General features: G+C 40.6%; 2 protein-coding genes across 3 annotated transcripts in view; one reads left to right on the plus strand and one right to left on the minus strand.

Annotated features, from left to right (window-relative positions):
* Positions 1 to 24,754, minus strand: part of LOC109032554 (uncharacterized protein ZK1073.1) — an 89,706-nt gene that overhangs the window by 19,125 nt on the left and 45,827 nt on the right. For both annotated transcript variants that reach the window (XM_019044741.2, XM_072303423.1), the window contains exons 4-5: positions 4,446 to 4,563; positions 593 to 803 (exon numbers count right to left, since the gene is read on the minus strand). In XM_019044741.2, coding sequence (XP_018900286.2) covers positions 593 to 803; positions 4,446 to 4,563 — 329 coding nt within the window. The remainder of the gene's footprint in view (positions 1 to 592; positions 804 to 4,445; positions 4,564 to 24,754) is intronic.
* On the plus strand, positions 17,174 to 23,929 carry LOC109032556 (E3 ubiquitin-protein ligase Siah1). Its single transcript, XM_019044742.2, has 3 exons — positions 17,174 to 17,597; positions 19,621 to 19,884; positions 21,939 to 23,929. The coding sequence occupies exons 1-3, from the start codon at positions 17,338 to 17,340 to the stop codon at positions 22,309 to 22,311; spliced, it is 897 nt and encodes a 298-aa protein (XP_018900287.2). The 5' UTR covers positions 17,174 to 17,337; the 3' UTR covers positions 22,312 to 23,929.

The following is a 24,754-nucleotide window of genomic DNA, read 5'->3' on the forward strand; positions in this document are numbered from 1 at the left end:
GAAAATTTCCCCCGGGGATCATTCTATACATATTTATCAAGAAATATGGGACGCAGAGAAGATTATTATATATTCTCATCTAAGAATAAGGAGTGCGCTTCGCGCCTCAGACGTTATGCATTACACGTTATTGTTATAATTATATGGACGTATTTCTGCCAAACGAAACTATTTGCATTAAGACATGAGCCCGGAGACCCATAAAAATATGTGCATAACACGGCTCACGTCATAATGCACATTAGTTCCGTTTGATAGAAATACGTCCATATAATAGATCGTATTCAATAGTGATTCGATGTATCGTTTGGTTTAAAAGAAGAGAACGTGACCTCAAACAAAAATTTTAGGATTTAAGTTGGAAAAGCTGAAAATCGGAAAATCCCTCACAATTTCTCTTTTCATCGCCATTTGGTACTCAAAGGAATAAAAAAATCTATCGCAAAAAACTCGTTCCCTCAGGTATCTAAATTGACTTTTAGGGTTATGCTTACACATGTCGAACCAATCAATATCGATACAATCTCACCTGTTTGATGTATCGAATACTATCCATATGAAGTAAGATTAGGAATTATAGGATTCGGATTACCTTTGCTTTAAAATTCTCTTTGACCGAGGTAGCGGAAGCTGTGCAGTTGATGAGAATGAGACCAAGGGTTCTGGAGGGGTGGGCCAATCCAAACCTGGCGATGACATTGGCTCCTGCGCCCTCTCCTAATCCAATGGCGTAACGAACATGAAGGGTATCCAGTACACTCACCAACTCCTCCCCAAGCACTTGCAGTGAAGGGAACTGGTATCTGTCCACATCAAAATGATACTTCAGTAACATATCGCTGGGTACCTTTGTATTTGGACCGACTTTATCCAGGGGCGTAGCTAGGAAATTTCTCTGGGGGGGGGGGGGGCATGGGACCACCTCTCGTGGTGAAGAGAGCGGGGGGAGGGTGAGGAATGAAGGATCCTGTTTTTCTGGGGGGGGGGGGCACGAGATTTCGGGGGGGGGCAGGCCCCCCAGGACCCCCCAGGCTACGCCCATGACTTTATCAGAAGGGAACCAACCCACATTAAGGTGATTCGATGGATGCCATATTTTGTGTCAGAATGGCATGCGATGTATCGCATCAATTGGTTCCATTTTTTCAGCTACTCGTCATTTTTCTCGAATTTTCAGATCGCAATTCTGTTGTCAGGAGACTAAAGCACTCACCAATTTTAACAAAGAAATTCAACGTAATAAAGGCGTGGTTTTTTTAGAGAAAAAACATAGCATTCGATACTGATATCGAAACTGCACTCGAATGCGATATTTTCTCTCTACAAAAAACCACGCCTTTATTACGTTGAATTTCTTTGTTAAAATTGGTAAGTAAGTGCTTTAGTCTCCTGACTACAGAATTGCGATCTCAAAATTGGAGAAAAATGACGAGTAGCTGAAAAAATCGAAACAATTGATGCGATGTATCGCATGCCGTTCTGCCACAGAATATGGCGTCCATCGAATCACCTTAAGTTGAAACTGAGAAAAAGAGGTTTGAAGTTTTATTCCTGCGTAAGGCTCGATGTAGAAAAAAAAACTTTAACCCTTCTTATCACAAAATTATTTCTGTTTGTCGACTTTCAGTTCTTGACAAGAGAAAATATATACAGCTAGTGAAACTCAAATATATTCTTAACTCAATTTTTTCGAAAATGTGTGTTTGTTTCTTCCTGATAAACTCGGTCCATTTGTTCGTTAACAAAGGTAAATTTTAAAAAAGAAAATTTTAGAAAAAACACTCCGTATTCGGAAAAATAGAACCACATTTTCTCAAGAAACAAGTAAAAACTGACAGAAGACTAATTGGATTGCATTTTGTAAAAAGGGACCAGAAGCATTGCAATGATGCTAAGATTGAGCAAATTCATCCTTTGCAGTAAAATGACTGAAATCATGAAAAAATATGAAATTTAGGTACATGGTAATTTTTGTCTTAGATTCACAGTTTTCAGCGAGTAAAATAGAAACTATCAATGAATAATCAGGTTTTCTTCCAAGACCAAAGAAGTTGCTCAGTCTTAGCAACATTGCAATGCTCGTGGTTCTTTTTTGCAAAATACAATCCAATTATTCCTAAGAATTTTTCATGAAATTTAAATTGCATTGCATTTCGCAAAAATGAACCGGAAGCATTACAATATTGCTGAGATTGTGCAGCTCCTTTTGTCTTGGAAGGAACACCTAATTATCTCCAAACAGTTTCTATTTTACTCGCTAAATACTGTAAATTTAGGACAAAAATTACCATGTAAATTTCATGTTTTCTGCATATAAATCGTTATACCGCAATGGGTGAAGTTGCACAGTCTTTGCAACATTGCAATGCTCTCGGTTCCTTTTTGCAAAATGCAATCCAATTAGAAAGTCGCTCATTGCGGAGCACGCACTTAAAAAGAAAACTCTTAAATTTGCTACCGAGAAATATATTATCTTGAGTTAGAAAATGAGCAAGCGCGAAAATATTTCACCGGCGAAGACGGTTTTTTTTAAGCTAAGATGAACGAGAAAGGAATGGGAAAGGCGCCTTTAATGGATTTGACGCTCGCAGCGTTTTTACGCTTCCTTGGGTTGTTAATGGGGCTTCGTGTTGTAATATGATATAACACGGTTAATAATTAGCCCTCTCTGACACTGATTAATTTGAGTTTGACGCAAAAATATTTGGAGAATTTGCCTCGTTATTCTCGACGGACAGCCGGGTAGAAGAAAAATGCTCAGACTAACGTGTCCTTGCTGGTGAGTGATGTGTGCATTTTATTGGGGAGGGTGAAATTTAAAGGCTACATGGAAGCGTGTTCTTAAATTTTTTACGTTTAAGGTTTGAGGAAGTTCGTTTTTTTAACCAGGGAATGAGATCCAAGATCACGACGCATTACGATCCTTGCTGTTTTTCCTCTATTTTTTCCATAAAGAATGGACACTTGAATACCTAATTTTTTCGGGAAAAAGGAAATCGAAATCACTAAAATCACACAATTTATGATCGAAAACATCCCTGGTAAAAATTGGCGGCAGGAGCTGCGTTTCAAAATACCATAGGAGTTCCTATAGCCGACTGAAGAGGGCGATAGAAAATCATATAGCTGGCTGTAGAAAGTGGAAAAAATCATACGGCCGGGCTACACGGAGCGATAAAAATTTATACAGCCGGGCCATAGTTCCTATCGCCGGGCTTTACTTTTTATCGCCTGGCTGTTGCTCTTTCGCCATCGGCTATAAAAGGCTATAAGAAATTGAGTAGAAATTCTTGTGCTTTGTAAATCCTTAAGTTTGTACGGAATCACCTTAATATTTACAAAACGCACATTATATTTTCCTTTACTACATATTTTTTTTCATCAATTAAAATGAGAATAATCCATACAGAGTGTGCAAACATTTCAAAGTCATGAGTTGAAAAATGCTGACTCCGCGAGATTAAATATAAGAGCCTAACACAAAGCGGAGCGGCGGCGCACCGGCGCCTACAAACCTAACAGGGATACTTCACGCATTGCGCAGTGCGTGAAGTATCCCTGTTAGGTTTGTAGGCGCCAATGCAAGTTCAGCGCTGGCTGCCCGCCCGCCGCGCCGCGCCGCAGCGTATCGCGGCGCTTGAAGCAACTATTTCACACTAGAGGTATTGCACAGTATCATACGAAATTGAAGGCGCTCCAACATCTTAGGAATGTCAGGCATCCTTCAAAAGAACGAAGCTTTCCTCGCAAATTAAATCAAGATACTGCGGTCCAAAAAGAGAGTGGTCGTCCAAAAACTCACTAAGTCCTAGCATCCGTAATTAGTAACGTTTAGCATACACTTTATCGCTAGGCTGTTGCTTAATCGCCATCGGCTATAAAAGGCTATAGGAATTTGTGTTGCCGGCTATAGAAGCTATTGGAAATCTTACAGCCGGCTGTAGGTCTATGGTATTTTGGAACACGGATTCTACTGCCAATTTTTACCAAGAACATCAACGCGAAAAAATTAAAATAATCAAGACACACACAAAACTGCACAGTGGGTGAAGAAGTTAATTTAAGAAAAATATTTTAGGTGTCAAAAGACAGGTATTTAAGGGTCTTTAAAGGTTCGAGTTGGAACAGATGCGTTAACTTCAATGACATTTATGAAAACTGACTTTTTTAAATGAAAATTGAGCATTTTCGAGTTAGGTACCGAGTTGGTGTGTTTTCGTTCTCATTGAATAAGTTGATTTGCCGTTATTAAAATAAAATCCAGCAAAAACTGAAATACCAAAATTATCAAATTTTATTCGATCAGTAAAAATACGCGCATGTAAACAATTTAAAATGTATGTTTTCTTAGTAGACTGATATGTCTAGTTTTAAAGAAATGCTGTATATTATAGTTGTTTAACGCTATTCTCGCACTTCATAGTGATATTATGAACACAACTCACGAATCTGGCAATGGCGGAGCATTATCCTCGTGGCCTGGCACATCAACATGGATGAATATGGAACGATCTTTCACTTCTGTCATACATGGTAAACTTACAAAATCTTCCCAGGAATGATCTGAAACATTTAAAAAGTGCAAAAAATAAGCAAAACATTTGTACACTCGCATGACTAATTTTTTTCTTTCGTATTATGTCAGCATGGATTTTTCCACATGGGTGTTTCACATAATGTCAACAATGCAGGGACCAAGTTGGTACCATGTTGCGGTACCATGTTGGTACTATGTTGTCATCATTAGAGTCCCTTTATACCCAGAGTTAAGACAACTCGATTATCAGCTGACTGGCAGCCGACCTTGGTTGGCCATGGAGGCCGAAACGAGTGCACCCAAACGAACGATATTGAGGGATAAGGATCAGGATTCCTGCGATGTCTGTCACACGAAAACAACAACATCAACCAATTGATCAATTGAAAAGAAAATGAGATTGGTTTGTGAATAATTTCTTAATCTATTTTCATTTTGGACTGATGGAAATAACAATTTACTCTTGATAAACCACAATTAGGTAATATTTTCATTATTCTTGTTCACATACGAGGTACCGCCATCTTGGTGCACTCGTTTCGGCCTCCATGAGCGAGAACCAATCAGAATTGGATTTTTTTTTAGGCCACTTTCAGCCCAACCCTGGCCCAACCAAAAGTGAGTTGTCTTAACTCTGGGTATAAAGGGACTCTAGTCATCATGTGGTCGTCAACAAAGCACCCAGCGGTGTGGCGTGCTTTACGATATATCGATTGATCTGCCATTTAAACCTATAGAAAAGGATCGCTAACGCTCTTTTACCGTAGCTTTCCCAAATCTTTGATCAACTCTTTCCCGGATTCTTGTGTCCGTTCCTTCCATCTTCCCATTCTGTTTGTTCCTTTCCGTGCCCTTAGTTCCCCGGTCCATTCCAGTTATAATCTTTGTGATCGGTGAAAGTGTAATCTCTTTGTTCCCGTTTGTAACACTGCGAGGGCCTAAATTACGGGAACCAATCAGAAATGGAATCGAATGGAGATGTTGCATGTGTGAGGAATTTGCGATTTGCCTGTCGATTCTTATGTAAAAGTTCGTGAGAAACACGATGGTGCCACTGGTTTTCTTTGAAATCAACTCCCAAGCTTAAAAAAAGCTCTCAAGTTGAGGCCAAAATGGAGGGAATATCCCACCCTACCCTGAGAGTCCACGTCTACATCAAGACAAACGCTCCATGCAAAGATAGGGAGCAAATACATTGAGAGGGCTGCCACTTTATTTGGGGACTCAAACATTGAAAACACGGCAACCCTGCTAATGTATTTGCTCCCTATCTTTGCATGGAGAGTTTGTTTTGATGTAGAGGTGGACTCTCAGGGTAGGGTGGGATATCCCCTCCATTTTGGCCCCAACTTGAGAGCTTTTTTTTGAGCTTGGGAGTTGATTTCAGAGAAAACCAGTGGCACCATCGTGTTTCCCGCGAACTTTTACACAAGAATCAACAGTCAAATCGCAAATTCCTCACACATGCAACATCTCCATTGTCTTACTCTCAGTATGAAGGGACTCTACATCTACTCTACTCTATACTGTATGTATGATTAGCAGCTTTTGGTGAGAAGTAAACTAATTCGCAAGGAGCCAGAGGAAAAGGCGGTGCGAAAGCGAGTAGTGAGGAATGATGAGAGTGACGTGCGAATACCTGGACGACGACCTAGATCCCCGATTCCCGGTGCGGCGCATTCCCCAATCCCCATTCCCTAGACCGTTCCCCGTTCCCCGCTTCCAGTCCTGGCATCCCAGGTTTATGACAATGGCTGTAAATATTCTTCCGCCCCGCCGCCATCGCCACCACCGACACGGCCATGGTCGCCCAGCTATTTCCACATGGGCCGCGAAAAGCATCGAGTTATACGTCGCACAGGGCTCATGTTGATATCAAGGTACGCTCTTGCGTCTGAGGAGCGACAAATTCGATGACGTCATCCTCGGACACCATTATCGCAAGAGCCGCCTTCTTGCCAGTTTTCCGGATACCTCACCATTTGGACTACATTTAGCAGTTGAGAACTATAGTTTCCGGCTCACTATGACATCGCGCGTTTGTAGTCATTTTCACCCAAAAATAGCGCGTTCGCAATAATTTTCTAAAAATTTTACGCTTTTGCAGTAATCTTCTCAAAATTTCAACACTTAAGCGTTATTTTCTAAGGACTCATCGTTTTTGCTCTCGAATTGCACCAAACTAACTTTAGTTGGAAATGCGCTGGGCAGCGCACGTAACAACTTCGGAAGATGTACACAACAATGGAGTGCATTTTGAGCAAAATGCAATAAAATTTATTTCTTCCATCATTCATGGTCGCAGCCGACGCAATATTTCCACTGCCTACGCAGTTTGCGATCGACCGATTTGTCGTTGATTCGTGATCACTCTGCACCCTCGGGTTCTTGTGCAGATCTTATGGTCCATGTAACCAAACCTTTGGATCGAATCGATTTGAAATGAGGGGGCCCAGTTTTATGAGCCGAAATTTTAGTTTGATAAACCAAATCTTTACAGCGACATTGAAAATCGTACGCTCGATTCATGAACCTGGAGATTTTGCTTTAAACGAAGTGCTTCGCGGAATTCATATGTTATTAATATTGAATCGTTTATCCAGACATGTTTTAAATGGGTTTGATGGAATTATTCTCAATTGAACAGATTATTTTCCAAATCACGTAAGCGCTAAAATTGCGAATGCGAGAAAAACAAGTAGCACAGTTGCATGATGCTTCGTTGAAATTTTCGAATTCCAAAAAATGTATGTTCTTTTAGAAGGTTATTTTGAAATCAGACATGATTGATTATACCAGAGAAAACAAAAGAAAAAACAACCCCTCTACCAACAAAATAGAGATTGGCGCGAACCGGATGACTTAAATACGAATACGTGATTAGGAAAATAATCGGTTCAATTATGGCGTATCTGACAACCGCGCAAATAATCAGCCGAGACCACGGTGAGACAGTGCGAAACGCAAAAAATGACCGATGGAAAAAAAGACAGAGCGGGTCAGAGTTAGAGAGAGAGGAGAAGAAAGGAAGGAACTCGTAGCGCAGAGGAAAAGGCATAAATTGCTAGTGAACTCAATTTTCTGGCAGTTAGAGAGAAGTGAATTATTCCCCATCGATCGTCTGTATGTGTTTTAGCTGTAACGTTCACTCGCTCCGCCCAGGGATCGTTTGTTTGCCTCGTTCGTTCTTTCAGTTTGCCCTCTCTCGTCCGAGCGGCTCTCGAGCCCGCCAGGTCGGAAAACCCAGTAAATCAACAGGTGTTAATATTAGAACGATCATACATCTAAAAGAGAAAACTGTAGCCACAATGGACCTCTAGACAGGTTAAGAATTGAAGCACCAAAAACATGTTTTTTTATCAGAATGCTAAGCGTAAGCAGAGAAAGCTGCAAGTTGAGAAACGTTCAACTCCGCAAGTTGAATGATCGATGTTATGACGCGTATTAGCGCCTACAAGACTGTGGGAATACTTCACGCATCGCACTAAACACAGTGCGGTCGCGGGCGGCGAGCGACACATATTACAACGGTGAAATTCCCAAACCACGTATCTCGGTTTGCAACGTTGCAGACTTACTGCCATACTTTATTTTTTGAAAGAAAAACCACTCAACGTACATTCTTTAAAATATCTGTGATTTTTCTGCTCTGTGCAAAGAAAATTCTGTGAAAACTTCACGAAATGATGTTGATTTGCTGTCAGAAAAAAAGTAATGATAGGAGCGGAGATTTTTAAACACCGCAAACGAGATACGTGGTTTGGGAGTTTCACCGTCGATTAGCGCCTACAAGGCTGTAAAGATACTTCCCGCATTACGCCAAACGCAGTTCGGTCGCGGTCGGCGAGAGGCGCATGTTAGCGCCTACAAGGCTGTAAAGATACTTCCCGCATTACGCCAAACGCAGTTCGGTCGCGGTCGGCATGAGCGGCATATTAGCGCCTACAAGGCAGGACGAATACTTCACGCATTGCGCCAAACGCAGTTCGGTTGCCGTCGGCGAGAGGCACACGTTAGCGCCTACAAGGTTGTAAGGATACTTCCCGCATTGCGCTCACACCACCGTGCGCGCTTCAATCATTGAAAATTCGTAATCTCTCAGGGTAGGTCCTCCCGCTGTGTATCTGTGGTATTATAATCTACTGAAGATACCCAACATCAATAAATGGAGAGTCAGATTATATGGTTAATTGTACATATTAGAGGAAGAATATCCGCTTGCGGATGACTATTTTAAGTAGTGGATATCAAGGGGAAAATTGCTAATTAAACCCGTAGGTTTTCTGAGAGAGCATTATCCAGTTAATATGAAAACCAAACGGCACTTTTTCCCATCAATCTTTTCGACAAATTTTCAGGAGGTAATTCGAAATCTGAAGGTTTCAACGGTAAAAAATTCCTCGATTTCGAATACTAAATATCGCGAAAGCGAGGAAGCGAAGAATAACTGTCACCATAAAATTGGACCGCATTTCGCAATAAGGAACTGCAATTTCTGATTCAGTTTAGAAACAACGCCTATACCGTTAGTTTACTTCCACAGATACGTGTTTTTACGGTTGAACCAGACATTTCAGTTCCTAATCGCAAAAAGAAGTCCGATTGTGGTGCATATTATTCCCCGTTAGGACTAACATTTTTTAGCTTCAGCCGATAATCGAACTTGACGCGATTGCTAGTCAAGTATAAGTGACCTCCTTCTCTTCTCCTTAATTTACCGAAGGAATAATTGAAAGACAACTCTCCTTCGATTAATTTAATTCAGATTGCCAAAAATTAATGTTGATCAGGACACGCTGTCTCCTAGCAGTTGCGGTGACTAAACTTTCCCATCAGTCATCGAAGTTGCCCTAGTTTTCCCTAGAGTCCCTCTATATTCAGAGTTAAGACAATACGAATCCATTTCTGATTGGTTCCCGTATTTTAGGCCTTCTTTGAGTCACAAACGGGAATAAAGATTACATTTTCACCGATTGCAAAGATTATACACTGAAATAGACCGGGAAATTGGAAGTACGACATGGAGCAAACGGAATGAGAGAAGGAACGAAGATAGGAATTCGGGAATGAGTTGATCAAAGATTACGAGAAAAGTTCAATTTGTGTAATCTGTATTCCCGTTTGTGACATCCATGAGCCGTGTTATGTGAACTCTCTTGATGAAGGGACTCTAGTTTTCCCTTTTCTAGTCCGCCTCCATACCTAATTCTTTTTAGTCTCCTCATTTGACCACTTTGATGTCCGCAAATGATAAATTAATAATTAAGAGGGAAGGTAATGAAAAAAGGGGAAAATGCTGAAGGCACGCCATACTTTAGACTTGGCCTTTGTTAAATTGGCGGGGTGGTGGGATGCAATAATGGGAAATAAGGGAAGGTAATGGAGGACTCGCAAGCAGTGGCGTGGCGTGAATTGCGATGTATCGATTGTTATGCCATTTGAACCTATGGTAAAGAATCGATTATTAAGGTGTTCGCTGCGAACACCCTGTTTATCGATCCTTTTCCATAGGTTTAAGTAGCATAGCAATCGATATATAGCAAAGCACGCCACGCCACTGTCGCGAATAATTCTCCGACGTCGTTCTCCACAAATTGACCATTTAGGTGCTCCTTTTCTTCGAATTGCTTTCACAAATGAATGGCATGCAATTATCAATGATTCCGCACCATTTCGCCAAAGTCTGAGCTGATGCTCCTGCCGTTAAAATTGATGTTGGAAGCATCTCTCCGTTTCTGATCTCTTTATAAATTGGAACAAACCCTCTCTGACCCTGACAACTATACTTTTAGGGGCAAGGTTACCTACCTACGTACATGCATACATATAAGTCGCTTTATAGCGCACTGAAAAAAAAAAAATCGGTGTATTTACTAAGAAAAGGGTAAAATTTCCAAGAATTAAGGGTTCTATTTGATCCCAGTTTTTTCTTGGTAAAATTACCATTTATGGAATTGGTAATTTTACCGAGAAATCTCGGTAACTTTGCTGGACCTTGGTAAAAACGCCAATATTTCTTATCGACTGTGGTAAAATTACCGAGATAAAATGGCGAAAATACCGGGAATTGATTACCAATAAAAGTGGTATTTTTACCTGAAAAAAACGGTAAAAATACCGGTTTTTAGGTAAGCTTACCAGTCTGTCTAGGTAAAATTACCAATAATTGGTAAAAAAAAGTGAGATGGTAAATGTACCAACGAAGAACCAAGGTACCAAAGGTACCAACCGAGAATTTTTTTAGTGCATTCTCTGAGCGCTCTAGTGATTTTAAAGTTCGATACACTAAGACCATTTGGACCAAATTTTGCAATTAGGAATACAATTCCAAACTTATCCAGAAAAGCAGCTTTAAGAGTTTTGATTTTCTCGGCCATCACATAGTCTGCAGGTTTCTATTTGGAATTTTTATATTTTATTTTTATTCTTCCAATTGAAAATGGCTCAGTTTTGGGCCGAAACGTCTCAAATTTTTTTGTGTTATTTTTAACCTTGTTTCCCGTTTTTTTCTCCTATGTTTTTGATATCACCAGGCTGCTGTTTTAAAAATGTTAACTTCTAGAAAAGCACTTATCTGCATTATTAAACAGAGGCACAGACGTTCTCTCTGAAATGAACCAGGAACGGTAGTTCCTAATCGAAAAATACAGTCCATTTGGCACCGAGTATAGCTCTCGTTTTAAAGAAGCTGACGTTAGACATAGCTATCGTGGGTGGCAATATGTCTGGAAGTGCTCTTCTCATTTTAATACATCTCACATTCATCGAAAGGAATTTCATTAGTATTGAGCTTTTCTCCGCTGCGTGCCACCAGAAATGATGACCGTTTTTCACCAGTCATTGTAAATACTCCTCGAAAATCGTACGTCATCCGAAACCCAAATTGCGCTTTGCGGGATGACTTGCGGAGCTTTACTCCTACGCCACCACAGAACTTTTTCCTCTTCCTCTTCTTTTTACAAATTTTCATCACGTTTTAATCTCTCCTTCTGAATAACCTTGCATTTTTTGGGAGCTCTGGATTGAGGGAGGGGGAAGATGAGTGCGACTTCTTTTTTAATCGTAATAAAATACGAGGAATTTTTTTTTTTGGTAGTGTTGGTGAATGTCTCATCGTTTGTGAATGATATTTCACTGCTCTTTTAATAATAGTCCACACAATTTCGTTAGTCATGAATCTTTTCTTTTTTTTTTAAGTATAAGTGATAGTGTATGGTATTTCACTGATTTTTTAATAATAGTCTACACAATTTCGTCAGTCATGAATCTATTATTTTTTTAAAGTAAAAAAGACTGCAATTTGTTTGTGGAAAATTGACAGACTTTCGAAAAAATTATAGAACGTCTTATTGAATTCACATGCTAAATTATGTATTTTACAGAGAAATTACAAAGAATTTGATCCATAAAAACTAATCGACGGTGTAATCCCACAGCCACGTATTTCGGTTTGCGACGTTGCAGACTCCTCGTCAAAATGCATTTCTTAAATGGGAAACTACTCAACGGCTATTCTCACGAACTGTCTAGATTTTTCTTCTCTGTGCGAAGAAAATTCTGCGGAAACTTCAAGGAATGATTTTGATTTGTTCTCCTTTAAAAAACTAAAATATAGTGGAGATTTCCAAATGCCGCGCCGCAAATGAGGTGCGTGGTGCGGATTTCAGAAGCTGATCCAGCAATTTGGAAACATCGGTTTTCTTTCTTTTTAACCTTTGCTAAATAATCGATCTTGCCGGAGCACCTGGACCCTCCAAGAATCGATACATTTCCATAGTTATAAATGGAGAAAAAAATGTTGCCAATTTACTGGATCCGCCAATGTTGGACTTACACCGTCGAAATTAAAACTGATGTCATTTTTTCTCCTTTTTTGTGCCGCGACAAAATAATGAACAATTTTTTTCAGTATAAAAAGGGGCACACTCTTTCTCTCTCGAGGCTAAAAGGTAAAAAAGAAAAAAAGTAGGTACAGAAATGTTGCACCATCGCAAATGAGTTACGCGGATTCATAGTTTCATCGTCCGTTTCCACCCGTCGAAGAGATAGACGAAAGGTCTCCGAGCAGAGCGATGGAATGTCGATCGCAGATTGCGTCATCTGGCAGCTGAGCGGTCTGGGATTTGCGCGGTACTTTTGTGAATCCGTGCCCTTGACCTTGATACAATATGCGCACCCTCCTGTCCCTTCGCAGCCGCCCCCTTCACACGGAGAGCTCTAAAACGCACCATTAAACTTCGATACTTTCGTCCCTTCGTAAAAAGTTAATGCTGGCCATCGGGGATTATGTAAACGCGCTCACGCCAGGCGTGGACATGATCGATCATGTAAACTTCCCGACGCAGCGCGTGAAATTTCGCGCAGTAGGTGCCAACTAACATTTTGCGGCCGCGAATTAACGGAACTTTGTATCGTGAAGTTTGATGCCCTTGGGTGAGTTTCCTGTCTGTAAGGGATAGGCCACTTTTAGATGGTGGACTGGAATGGATATACTGTATCTCGTTCGCGGGGTTTCACGATTTCGTCACCCTCCGGCCGAAGTATCACAAGCGCCACGCAACGTTTAAAAATTTCCGCCGCCAATTTATTTTTTTATAAAGAAATTTTTGGGTGCTCAATCCCCCAAGATTTGTGGTTTGAAAGAGAGCAGTGGAGGTTAGGAGTCGTAGAGCGCGAGGAAGTGCTGTAAAGCGACCTTTATATATATATAAAGAAATTTTTCAACGAAGTTGTCCAAAAGCTTTCACTGAATTTTCTTTGTGCTGCCGATAAAATTCAGTGAATTTTTCAAACAGATTCAACAAACAGTTTCTCTGTAAAATAATAAAATGGCAAGAGGATGGCACGAGATTTTGGAACGTCGCATGGCGCTTGTGATACTTGGGCCGGAAGGTGACGATATCTGTTGCTTCTTCATTTTTTTCAGAGAAAAGTAACAGTTTCACACGACATTTTTTAAAGAAAATTTTAAAGAGAGCAGAGAATATCGAGTAATTGAAATGTTCAAGTAAGTATACTGCTATTTGTATGTGAAAAAGGGATCGTATCTCTTGAGATTTTGGAAGAATAATCGTCGGTCCTCTGACGTAAGGGCGTATCTCGATTTCGACATGACCCCTGGAAAGCATGGAGTTATATGGACAACAGGGTTCACGTGGAAATCGAGATACGCCCTTACGTCAGAGGACCGACGTAATATGGCATAGATACCAACAATCGAACCGAGATTTCAAGATGGATGGAGCATTATTCCTTTTTATGGTTTGATATTCACAAATCGGTGCATACGAAGTGGATGCAATGTTCATGTTTTGATAATTTTTTTAATTTTGACAGAGCAGTGGCAAAAGGAGAAAGAAGGAAAACAATAAAAAACGCCAAAGAGCAAAAGGAAATTTCTCCTCATCGAGATTGCAGCATCACGCAGGCAGTTCGAGGCATACGCAGTGCGAAACTTAAAAGTTTTGCCTGAAAATGGTAATTTTAATTTTAATTATTCAACGTTAATTTACGTTAGAAAATTCACGTTAAGACGAATTGCCCAAATCATGAAAACAATCCAGTGTAATAGCTGAGTTAAGTCTGCGGGGGGGGGGGGGGGGAGTTAAAATTGCGCATAGCTGTGCAATTAGTTTCTTACGAAACTATCCTGACAAAAGTGATACTCGTTCCGGGACAAACTTTAAGACTGTCTCTTGATCCAAGACCCGGAAAGTCAAGTTGTCGAACAAAAAAAAATTGAACTTTTCCTCAGCAGAACTTTTCAACCAAAGTAATGTGAGAACCTCCCTTTATCGCTATAGAACCTGGTATCACAATAGCAAAACTTCTCGAAGCTTACGGTTGAGCTTGGTATTAAGCACGGAAGTTATGATGAATGGGACATTTGTAGCAGAGAAAATGCTGGAACATTTACGCGGTAGTCTCATTTGGACGTATTTCTGCCAAACGGAACCATGTGCGGAATGGCGTGAGCCCTGTTATGCATTTATTCTTATGGGTCTCAGGGCTCATGTCTTAATGCACATAGTTCCGTTTGACAGAAATACGTCCATTTGTAGTTTGGAACATATCGATGGTGGAACTACTAGACCACGTATGTCGTTTGCGGTGTTAAAAATCTCCGCTCTCATTTTATTTTTTTGGAAGAGAACAGTTCAATATCATTCCTTGAAGTTTTCCCTGAATTTTTTTCGCAATGAGAAGACGAATCACGGAAGTTCTCAAGAATTGACGTTGAGTAGTTTCCTGTTTAAAAATTAAAGTATGGCACAAAATCTGCAACGTTGCAAACCGAGATGCGCGGTCTGGTAGTTTCACCGTGGATATTTTGTCGTGCATCGATTTTTGACCTTAACGGGAAAAGGACAGATATCTCGATGGCAATGTTGGATAATTTCGAAGACTACGAGAAAGCATTTTAGGCCACTTCCGCCATCTTTGATTTTTGAATTTCGAAACTTTGACGAAATTTGAATTTTATGCTAAAACGTACCCTCAGACACCAATTATTTTCACTAAAGTCGCTCGAACGGAACTGAGATTGCATTTTCGGCCACATCCACCGTCTTGGATTTTCGAATTTTGAAAATTTAAGTTGAATTTCAAGTTTCCCATCGAAAATTGCCGTCTGGTGATTCTGGTTCCAAGTTTCAGAAAAATCGATCAAACAGGAGCCGCATATCGTACGATCAGTAGGACTCTACACATGGGTAAACGATACCAGTCAATTCGCGTACGTTAGCGCGCCTTCAATTACGTTTGATACTGTGCAATACTCCGGAGGTGGAATAGTTGCTCAGAGCGCCTTCAACGGTATCGCTTCGACTTGATGGTAGAAGATGGCGATTACCGCTGAAAGCACACTCAAGCGCGTGCGCAGTCATATATTTTCTCATCACCGACGGTGAGATAAAAAACGTTCATACCTCGATTTGCGACGTTGCAAGTTTTTCAATGCCTATTTTATTCTAGTTAGCCCTGGAAGTAAACGGGCCCGAAGAGTTAAAAAAACGCTTAAGCAAACCGACTGATCTTCAGTGGTATTCTGCCGTGCTAAGTACTGTTAAGTAAAAACGCCGCATGAGCATTCGAATGTTGCCAAATTTTCTCTCCGAAAATATTTATTTTTGAGGAAATTATGAATATATTTCCTCAAAATTTTTAGAGTTTTTAGATGGAATTATGAACGAAATCCTCTGAAAAATTGGAAGTGAGACTGCCATAAATTTTCCTAAAATTCGCGATTTGTCGAATGAAATTTGGCATCGCCCGATGGCTCATAGAGCGTTCTACCTTAGCACGGCCGGCAGTATTATCAGCTCGCTTTTGCGTCTTTGGTGTAAAGATTGTCACTATAAGTTTACAAATCCCTTCTACCTCATATTTTGTCCATCCTCACAAATCCGTCACCATATTGAGCAAAATGTAGGTCAAAATCACATTTAGAAGAGGAATAATTCATTAAAGTGGTGTGTTCGTTTCCTCTTGATCGAAAACGAGCGCCTGCATCCTAGCAGGTATGCATTACGCGCTCGAGGTTTCTTTTCTCGTACACACCATCATCATCATTATTTTTCATTATTATTTATTTATCTATCTATTTATTTATTTATTTATTATTTTTTCAAGAGAATTAGGAAAATTGTGTTCCCTCCTGAACTCGGAATTATTTGCAAAAACTTGGTTTGTTGGTGTTAGTAAAGAACCAATCTTCCAATTTGTATCCAATTGTACACAAGTTGTGCGAGGAGAAAAAAACTTTCCCTGCCTTTTTCACCTCGAGGCTCGTCCACTGTGCGGCAACTGACGTCACGTCACCGATCCTACGGAGCAATTCAAATATAAATAGCAGAATTGAATATTTGACGCGTATCGTTTTCTACGGAAAAGTGTTATTTATGCACGCGACTATAATACCTTTCCTGCTTTTGTTTATTTTGCTCGCAGGATTTTTGTTTTGTCGGTTCTTGGAATTTGTGATATTTTCAGCCTGCCTGTGATTTATTTCAAGTTTTCAGGTTGTTCACACCGTAGGCGTCTCGTATGGAAATCTCGTACCACGTGTTGTATTTCTGAAACATTTTTTCTCGGTATTTTCTCTCTTTCTCTTTTATTTTGCTCCTAGTTTTAGCGTTACTGAGGCAGTCTTGGCTTATAATAGCTCAGTTGCGATGGTCACAGAATCGTGTTTTGATGCTTGATTCTTAAATTAGCTGAAAATGATAAGATCCGTCCAAGCAGCAACTTTCTACGTTGATTATTAACAGAGATATCTTACTTTGAAAAATTCTGTTTATGACGTCATCCACCGCGGTAACGACACTCTTGGTTTATTCCACCCTGCTTTCATCCAAGTTTCACGTTGAGTAACCAATGCAAAAGTGCGTCACACCAACTGATGACAACAAGGTGGAAGAGACCAAGGGTGTCACTTCCACGGTGGATGACGTCATAAACCGAATTTTTCAAAGTGCGATATCTCTGTTAATATTGAATGTAGAAAATCGCTGTGTGGACGGATCACATTACTTTTACCTGATTTACAAGAATCAAGAATCGAAAAACGATTCTGTGACCACCGCAACTGACCCATTCAGTTGTCAGGGACTTCTACCAAAATTTATCAGGGAAATCAGGGAAATGTGAGGGAATTTCATTTTCTGAATTCCCTGGCAACCCTGTAAAATTGTCTCGACCGGCGACAGCTTTATAGCCAATAGCCGTTGCCAAGCAATCGCTCAGCAGCAAGGACCCGTCGCGCGAAACTCAAGGAGTGTCTCGCTCTCATAAATATAATAATGTCGGGGGCGATGGACAAGCGTTTGATGGCCTACCGGAAGCACAAGCGGGGCCTCATGAAAGTCCTGAGCGTGTTCGATTGCTCCATCTGCTCCTCGGTGATGACGGTGCCCCTCATCTACTGTCGCAAAGGTCACGGCTACTGCCAGGCCTGCGTGCGCAAGTGCTTCGACAACTCCTGCCTCCTCTGCGGCAAGAACATCAAGATGAAGAACGAGCTTCTGGACCGACTCAGCGAGTGTTTCTTCTGCCCATGCAGGTACGTTCAATCTTGCATTTCTCTACCAGGGCTGATTATTGAAATTGATAGACAAAGCCATAGACAAAGAAGACATAGGGAGTATGGAGCTATCCTATTGGTTGAAACGGGTGGTTCTTATAGACTTAGCGAGAAAATGCTGGACTAACTATCGGGTCCCTCGTGAGTTGCCATTACTTAGTCTAGGACTTACCTCCTTTGCCCATTGCAACCATCCGCTTCCACCAATAGGATCACTCCATATTTATTTTGCCTTCTTTGTCTTCATCAATTTCAATAATCGGCCCTCTGCGGGCCGATTATTGAACTTGATAGATGAAGCCGTAGACAAAAAGGATATGGAGGGATCCTATTGGTCAAATAGGGTGGTTGCAATGGACAAAGGGGGTAGGTAATAGACTAACCAACGGCAATCCACGAGGGAACCAATACTTCGTCCAGCACTTTCTCGCTTAGTCTAAAAGAACCACTCATTTCAACCAATAGGATAGCTCCATACTTTCTATGTATTCTTTGTCTATCACTTTGTCTATCAATCTCAATAATCAGACCGCAGGGGCTATGCCTCTAAACCGCTTCGTGCCTTGTTGCCGTGCTTAGGAAAAACGCTGTATAAGCATTCGAAGGTTGCCAAATTTCTCTAGAGATTATATTTATTTTTGAGGAAATTTATGAGTATACATATATCCTTGAATATTCCAGATACTTCAGATTGAATGGCTAATAAAATCCTCTGAAGAATTGGAAGGAAAATATTCGTCTTCTAGTGTGGGAAATTTGGCAACGCCTGACAGCTGTTATTGCGTTCTTCCTAAGTACGGCAGCTTAGGCATTGTGCGTTACGCGTTTTATACATCCCTATAATTTTATACTATTCTTTATTTTCTATTTGACAATGGACCAAATCCGGCACTAAAATAATGAAATGGCATTTTTTGTTTATGTCATTTCACTTCCCACTCCTGAAAGGCCAGTCTATTTAAGTTACATCGAGCTCCAAACTACCTTCGGTATGTTTTATCGGTAGAAGAATTTTCCCATGAAATGACTTTTTTTCTATTTAAAATCTGAAATTATTCTACTGCGGTGTAGAGCGAAGGGAGAGGATTATAAATAACAGCTGCACTTATTGTCTATCGGGAAAAAGAGGGCGTGGTCGTTCTGACGTCACTGTGCTTATTTCGTGGTCGTCGATTGCGCTGCAGAGGTCAACAATCATTGCAACTTTTCCGTATAAATTCACCCGATTCCCAACAGTTTATACTGTTTACATTCTAATTTGAACGAAAGCTTATCACTTATTCAACAGCCAAAACCTCCTCCGAAGAGCGTTAGGTACTTAATTTGACGTTGGTTAGACACTTTTTAAAATACTTTGTCACTCAAAGTCCAGTTGGACCAAATTGCCCGATAAGCTTTGAGAAGAAGACACATGTGGAACTAGGCGCGTCGCAGAACTTCAGAATGCGCTGTAGAAGCGACGTCATGGATTTGTGTGTCAAGGCATGTACGCATGTAGAAGAATAATCTTGCATTGAAATTTTGGTTCTCTCGCTAATTTTAGAATAGATAATTCTTCTTTTGTGTAGTACGAGTAAATACTTCACTATAAAAATGTGTATTATAAAATGATATCCGTGAAGATATTTAGCCCTTGAATTAGAATTTAAATCAAAATTTTAAAAATGTCATAAAATACACAACTTTCCAAATTATTACATTTAAAAACATAAGAGAAGCACGTTGAGAGACAAATACTAGGAAAATTTTTAGATTTGGAAATTTTTATCTCCAAAACGTTGAAAACTTGAGAGCCCTTCGTTAAAAACAAAATTAACTTTGAAAATGGTCAAAATTCGACTATTCGACAGGCATTTGATAAAATGTCTGATTGGCTGACTACCTGCGAAATATGCGTGTATATATACGTAGATTTTGATGATCTTTCTCCGTAAAAGAGGACCGTTTGACGATCCTCCTCAGCAAACGAGGTCTTGTTTTAAAAAATCCCTCAATATTGCAGGTACTTCGAGAACGGGTGCAGCAAGTTTGTGCCGAACGAAGATTACGACGCTCATTGCAACGCGTGCATTTTCCGGCCTTACGAATGTTACCAGCCAGATTGCCTGTTCAAAGGCCCGCGGGCGGCCCTTATCCAACACGTCACCAAACAGCACCCTGGACAGTTCGCCGTCGCCTCCAGCTTCGCCCTCAAGTGGCGCCGCCTCGACCTGGCTGAACCCTTCCGCCATGTCAAGCTTATCCTCAGCTTCAATCAGCTCTTCTGGTTCGTTAAAGGGTGCTTCTAATTATATTTTATTACATCTTAGTCACCATTATTGATCTCTTTTAGGACATTTTTGAATCTTAAATCATCATAATATTAGAGGAGCTTTCCTTGACCAGATAATTTAAATATCAGGAATGCTTTTGTAATTGAAAATTGAATCAGCTGAAAGATGAGAAAATCCGATGTTCATATCTGGAACTCTGGAAATTTGTTCGGTTTTTTCCAAGAGGATCCCGGGGTAGTGGGAGGAAACTTCGGTTCCTCATGAGGGAATGAGCTCCTGAACATTTGGGAAGAATCAGGGAATTAGCATATTGAAGAATTCAAGACACCATATCTTACCCCACCCTGGTAAAAATTGGCGATACGAGCTGCGTTTCAAAATACCATACGAGTTCTTATAGCCGACTAAAGAAGGCTATTGAAGATCATATAGCTGGCTGTAGAAAGCGGAGCAAATCATATAGCCGGGCTATACGAAGCGATAAAAAATTATGCAGCCGGGCTATAGTTCCTATCGCCAGGCTTTACACTTTATCGCCATTGGCTATAAAAGGCTATAAGAAATTGTGTAGAAATTCGTGTGCTTTGGAAATCATTAAGTTTGATACGGAATTACCTTAATATTTGAAAAACACACATTATATTTTCCTTTAAAACATATTTTTTTTTTTCATCAATTAAAATGAGATGGCCCATACAGAGCACAAACATTTCAAAATCATGAGTTGAAAAACGCTGACTCCGCGAGATTAAATATTACAGCCTAACACAAAGTGGAGCGGCGACGCATTGGCGCTTACAAATTACAAACCTAACAGGGATACTTCACGCATTGCGCGGCGACGCACTGGCACCTACAAACCTAACAGGGATACTTCACGCATTGCGCAATGCGTGAAGTATCCCTGTTAGGTTTGTAGGCGCCATGCCCGCCCGCCGCGCCGCAGCGTACCACGGCGTCTGAAGCAACTATTTCACACCAGAGGTATTGCACAGTATCATACGAAATTGAAGGCGCTCCAACATATTAAGAATGACAGGCATCCTTCAAAAGTACGGAGCTTTCCTCGCAAAATAAATCAAGATACTACGGCACAAAAAGAGAGCGGTAGTCCAAAAACTAACTAAGTCCTAGCATCCGTAATTAGTAACGTTTAGCATAAACTTTATCGTCTGGCTGTTGCTTAATCGCCATCGGCTATAAAAGGCTATAAGAAATTGTACAGCCGGCTACAGAAGCTATTGGAAATCTCACAGCCGGCTTTAGGTCTATAGTATTTTGGAACACACATTCTACTGCCAATTTTTACCAGGGCACTTGAACCGCGTTAAGCAGAAAGGAACCAAGCCACATCAGCTGTTGCCAAATTTAATCGGGCAATTTGATTTTTTACTTAAGAACGGCTGTGCGGATTTTTGTGCAAATTTCAGTGAATTTTTTGCACAGTATGAAGCAAATTCCATAAAAGTTTCAAAGAAATCCGCTCAAACGTTCTTTTGTAAAAAATAAAATTGCCGAGCTGAATTTGGCAAAAATTGATGTGCACTGAAAAAAATTCTCGGCGTTTTTACTAAGGTCCGTTGGTACCTTTACCATCTCACTTTTTTTTTACCAATTATTGGTAATTTTACCAAGACAGACTGGTAAGCTTACCTAAAAACCGGTATTTTTACTGTTTTTTTTTTCAGGTAAGAATACCACTTTTGGTGGTAATCAATTCCCGGTAACTTTGCCATTTTATCTCGGTAATTCTACCACAGTCGATAAAAAATATTGGCGTTTTTACCAAGGTCCAGTAAAATTACCGAGAAAGTTCAATAATTTTACCGAGATTTCTCGGTAAAATCACCAATTCCATAAATGGTAATTTTACCAAGAAAAAACTGGGATCAAATAGAACCCTGAAATCTTGGTAATTTTACCCTTTTCTTAGTTAATACACCGAGATTTTTTTTTCAGTGTGGCTTGGGTCCTTTCTACTAAACGGGTCCAATTTTTCCTAGAGAGTTAGTTCGTTTCCAACGCGAATGATTCGTTCCTGATGCAGGTTCTACTTCAGCAACTCGCCGGAGAAGCGGCGGTGCATCGGCGGCGTCCAGATCGTGGCGACGAAGAACATCGCGGCCAAGTTCCACTACGAGTTCGAGATGCTGGGCCTGTCCCCGGAGCGAGAGCCTCGGTCCATCGTCCAGTTCACCCGCGAGGCCCACGACGAGGAGACCCGCAACTCGGACATCGAGACCTTCGGCTTCTGGCTCCGGCATCGCTACGTCATCCCGTACCTCCACCGACCCGACGAGTTCCTCATCAGCCTCGTCATCAGCCGCAACAACCTCAACCCCGTCCCCGGCTTCCCCAAGCCCTCGCCCTACTCCAACCCCGGCCCCAGCCCTGTCAGGGTCATGATCATGTCCTCGTAGCCGTTCTAATTCGCAAGACATTGCCAACGAGTCAGTTGGACCCAGAGACAAGAGACCCTCCAGTGGCCTCTTGGTGACAGGTGGAAGATTTTACTTTCGGAGACTCAACAATGTCTTCTGGACACTTAAAAGGGAGCAACAGTCACCACTCTTATTTCGGCTGTTGACCTACCTACGTGGTGGATGATGAGATTCGGGTGACGTCATGAGCCAAACAAGTTCCCCAAATTTCGGCTTGTTTACTAAACGAAACGGCCAACACGTTCTTAACTATCAACCATGTAGGTAGGTCAACAGTAGAATGATGAAGTCCCGAAAGTAGAAGCTTCCACCGTTGAAAAACGGTGATCAGACTTGTTTTTAAACAATAAAATGAAGTAGGAAATCTATGACATCAGGAAGTGAGATACGTGGTTTTTTGGTTCTTTGTTGACATGCGTGGAATGCGTTAGCTAGTTATATAAGTTAATAGCCGTTTAAGAAAAGAATTGTGTTGAAATGAAAATCTTTGTTTAAGATTCTAACAGAATTCTGTGAGCACAATGGTGCGGCTACGATACGTTTCAGTCATGTTTCAAGTGCTTGCTATACGTAAGTTTTTTCTGAATCATTGAGGTTGAACTGAACCATTAAAAGCTAAAGAAAAAATGAAATCGCTTTATAGTGTTCCTGAACTTGGCACAAGAGTTTTGTGATACACACCTCAGTGTTTTTAAGGGAACCCGAATAATTTACGCAAGTATGTGGTGGAAAATGTTAAAAATTGCATCTAATTAATGCAACTGAAATATTATCGTCCAGAGGGAACGTTTGCTCCAATGTTAAAAAGGAGGAAAATGCTTCCAGGAAAGCAACCGTTATGCTGCCGAGCTGAGGAAAAACGCCGCATGAACCTTCATCAGTTGCCAAATTTCCCTAGATTAAATACGAATATTCTGGAAAACTCGTGAATATCTTCCGTTAAATTTTTCAGAGAATTTTCCTTTGAATTAGATCCAAATATCTGAAAATTTCAAGATAAAAATATTCATAACTCTCCCCAAAAATAACCATTTAATTCGAGGAAATTTGGCAACTCTAGAATGTTCTCACGGCGTTTTTCCTTGGCACGCAATATTGCTCCTTTTGTCGTCGTGCGGTTACGGAGTAGAAATGTCGAGTTTTTGAGCAGCTCCATGGAATTGGCATCCAGCCATGCCTGGAAGTGGGTTTGTTACGGTGGCGTTTAATTATGGAATAGAGGGCTCCAGATCAAAGTGGAAATGCAAATTGAGTCTCTCACCGCTCCTTGCAATAATCTGATACAGAGTAATGCATACAATTATGCACTATCTAGGAAACACTGAGAATATCAGTGCAGGGCTGCTTGAGGTTTTGCATAACCGATTTATCTTAGGGGCGGATGGCTGCTCCAGTTTCGAATTACTCAAGGATGACACTGTATGAAAAGCAATGCATGACTTTGGGTGAAGTTTCACGAGATTCGGCAAGCGCACACGAATACATGTATACTTTTACTTATTGTATTATTATTCGGATTGTTCAGCAAAAAGGAGCCAAATGTAATTATACGGTGAATCTTAATAAAATTCTGCTACGAGCAACTTCTTTTATCTCTCAAGACAGCTCGAAAGCTTCATCGTGTTTATTTTTACGCAAAAGAGAATATAATTAGAAAGTACAATCTTAGTCCTAGTTCCATTTTATTATCATAACTTTTTAATTCTTTCTCCCATTTTTGTTCAATATGTATCATTAATAATTGGATCACACTTAGCAAAAAGGAACCAGCGCCATTAAAGTGTTGTAAAAAATTTTCTTCTTCATAATTATCCAAAAAATCTCCCAGAATTGCAAATAGTTTCTGCCTCCAACCAAAAAATTGTCAATTATATAGGAAAATAAGTGCGTAAATTTTAATACGGTGCATATATTAAGTATTTTTAAAAGAAAATAAGAAGTTACACGATTTTGAAAATACTATACTCGCGCTGGTTCCTTTTTGCTAAATGCGATCTAATTACTGCGCATAATTTTACGTGAGATTCCCGCTTTATATTTCGGCGAGAATTCTTCGATTGGACTTGAACGTTGAGTTTTCGTCTAATAAAGTTGGTCATACGGCGCTGTAAAATGCGTTGGTCGCGAAATTAATTTGGAAATGACTCGGGTATTAATTTGAGCATATTCATTTGCTATTGCAAGGGCATGACACGGAATCCAGCGTCTCCTATAATCGGATGGGAACGGAGGGTCTCTGTCGGCCAACCTTGACCTAAAAGTGATTATGAGAGTCTCGTGAGAGTGGAAAAATTTGCGGTGAGGATGGGGGGAGGGGGGGGGGGGGCGAAGGTACATTATTCGCGCAAAATTGCGGGATTAAAGGGGGAGGAGGGGAACTTGACAACTGGAATGGACGCGCTCTGGTAATGCATCGTTCTTC

Source organism: Bemisia tabaci, chromosome 8 (assembly GCF_918797505.1).
Source record: "Bemisia tabaci chromosome 8, PGI_BMITA_v3".
Classification (NCBI taxonomy): Eukaryota; Metazoa; Arthropoda; class Insecta; order Hemiptera; family Aleyrodidae; genus Bemisia; species Bemisia tabaci.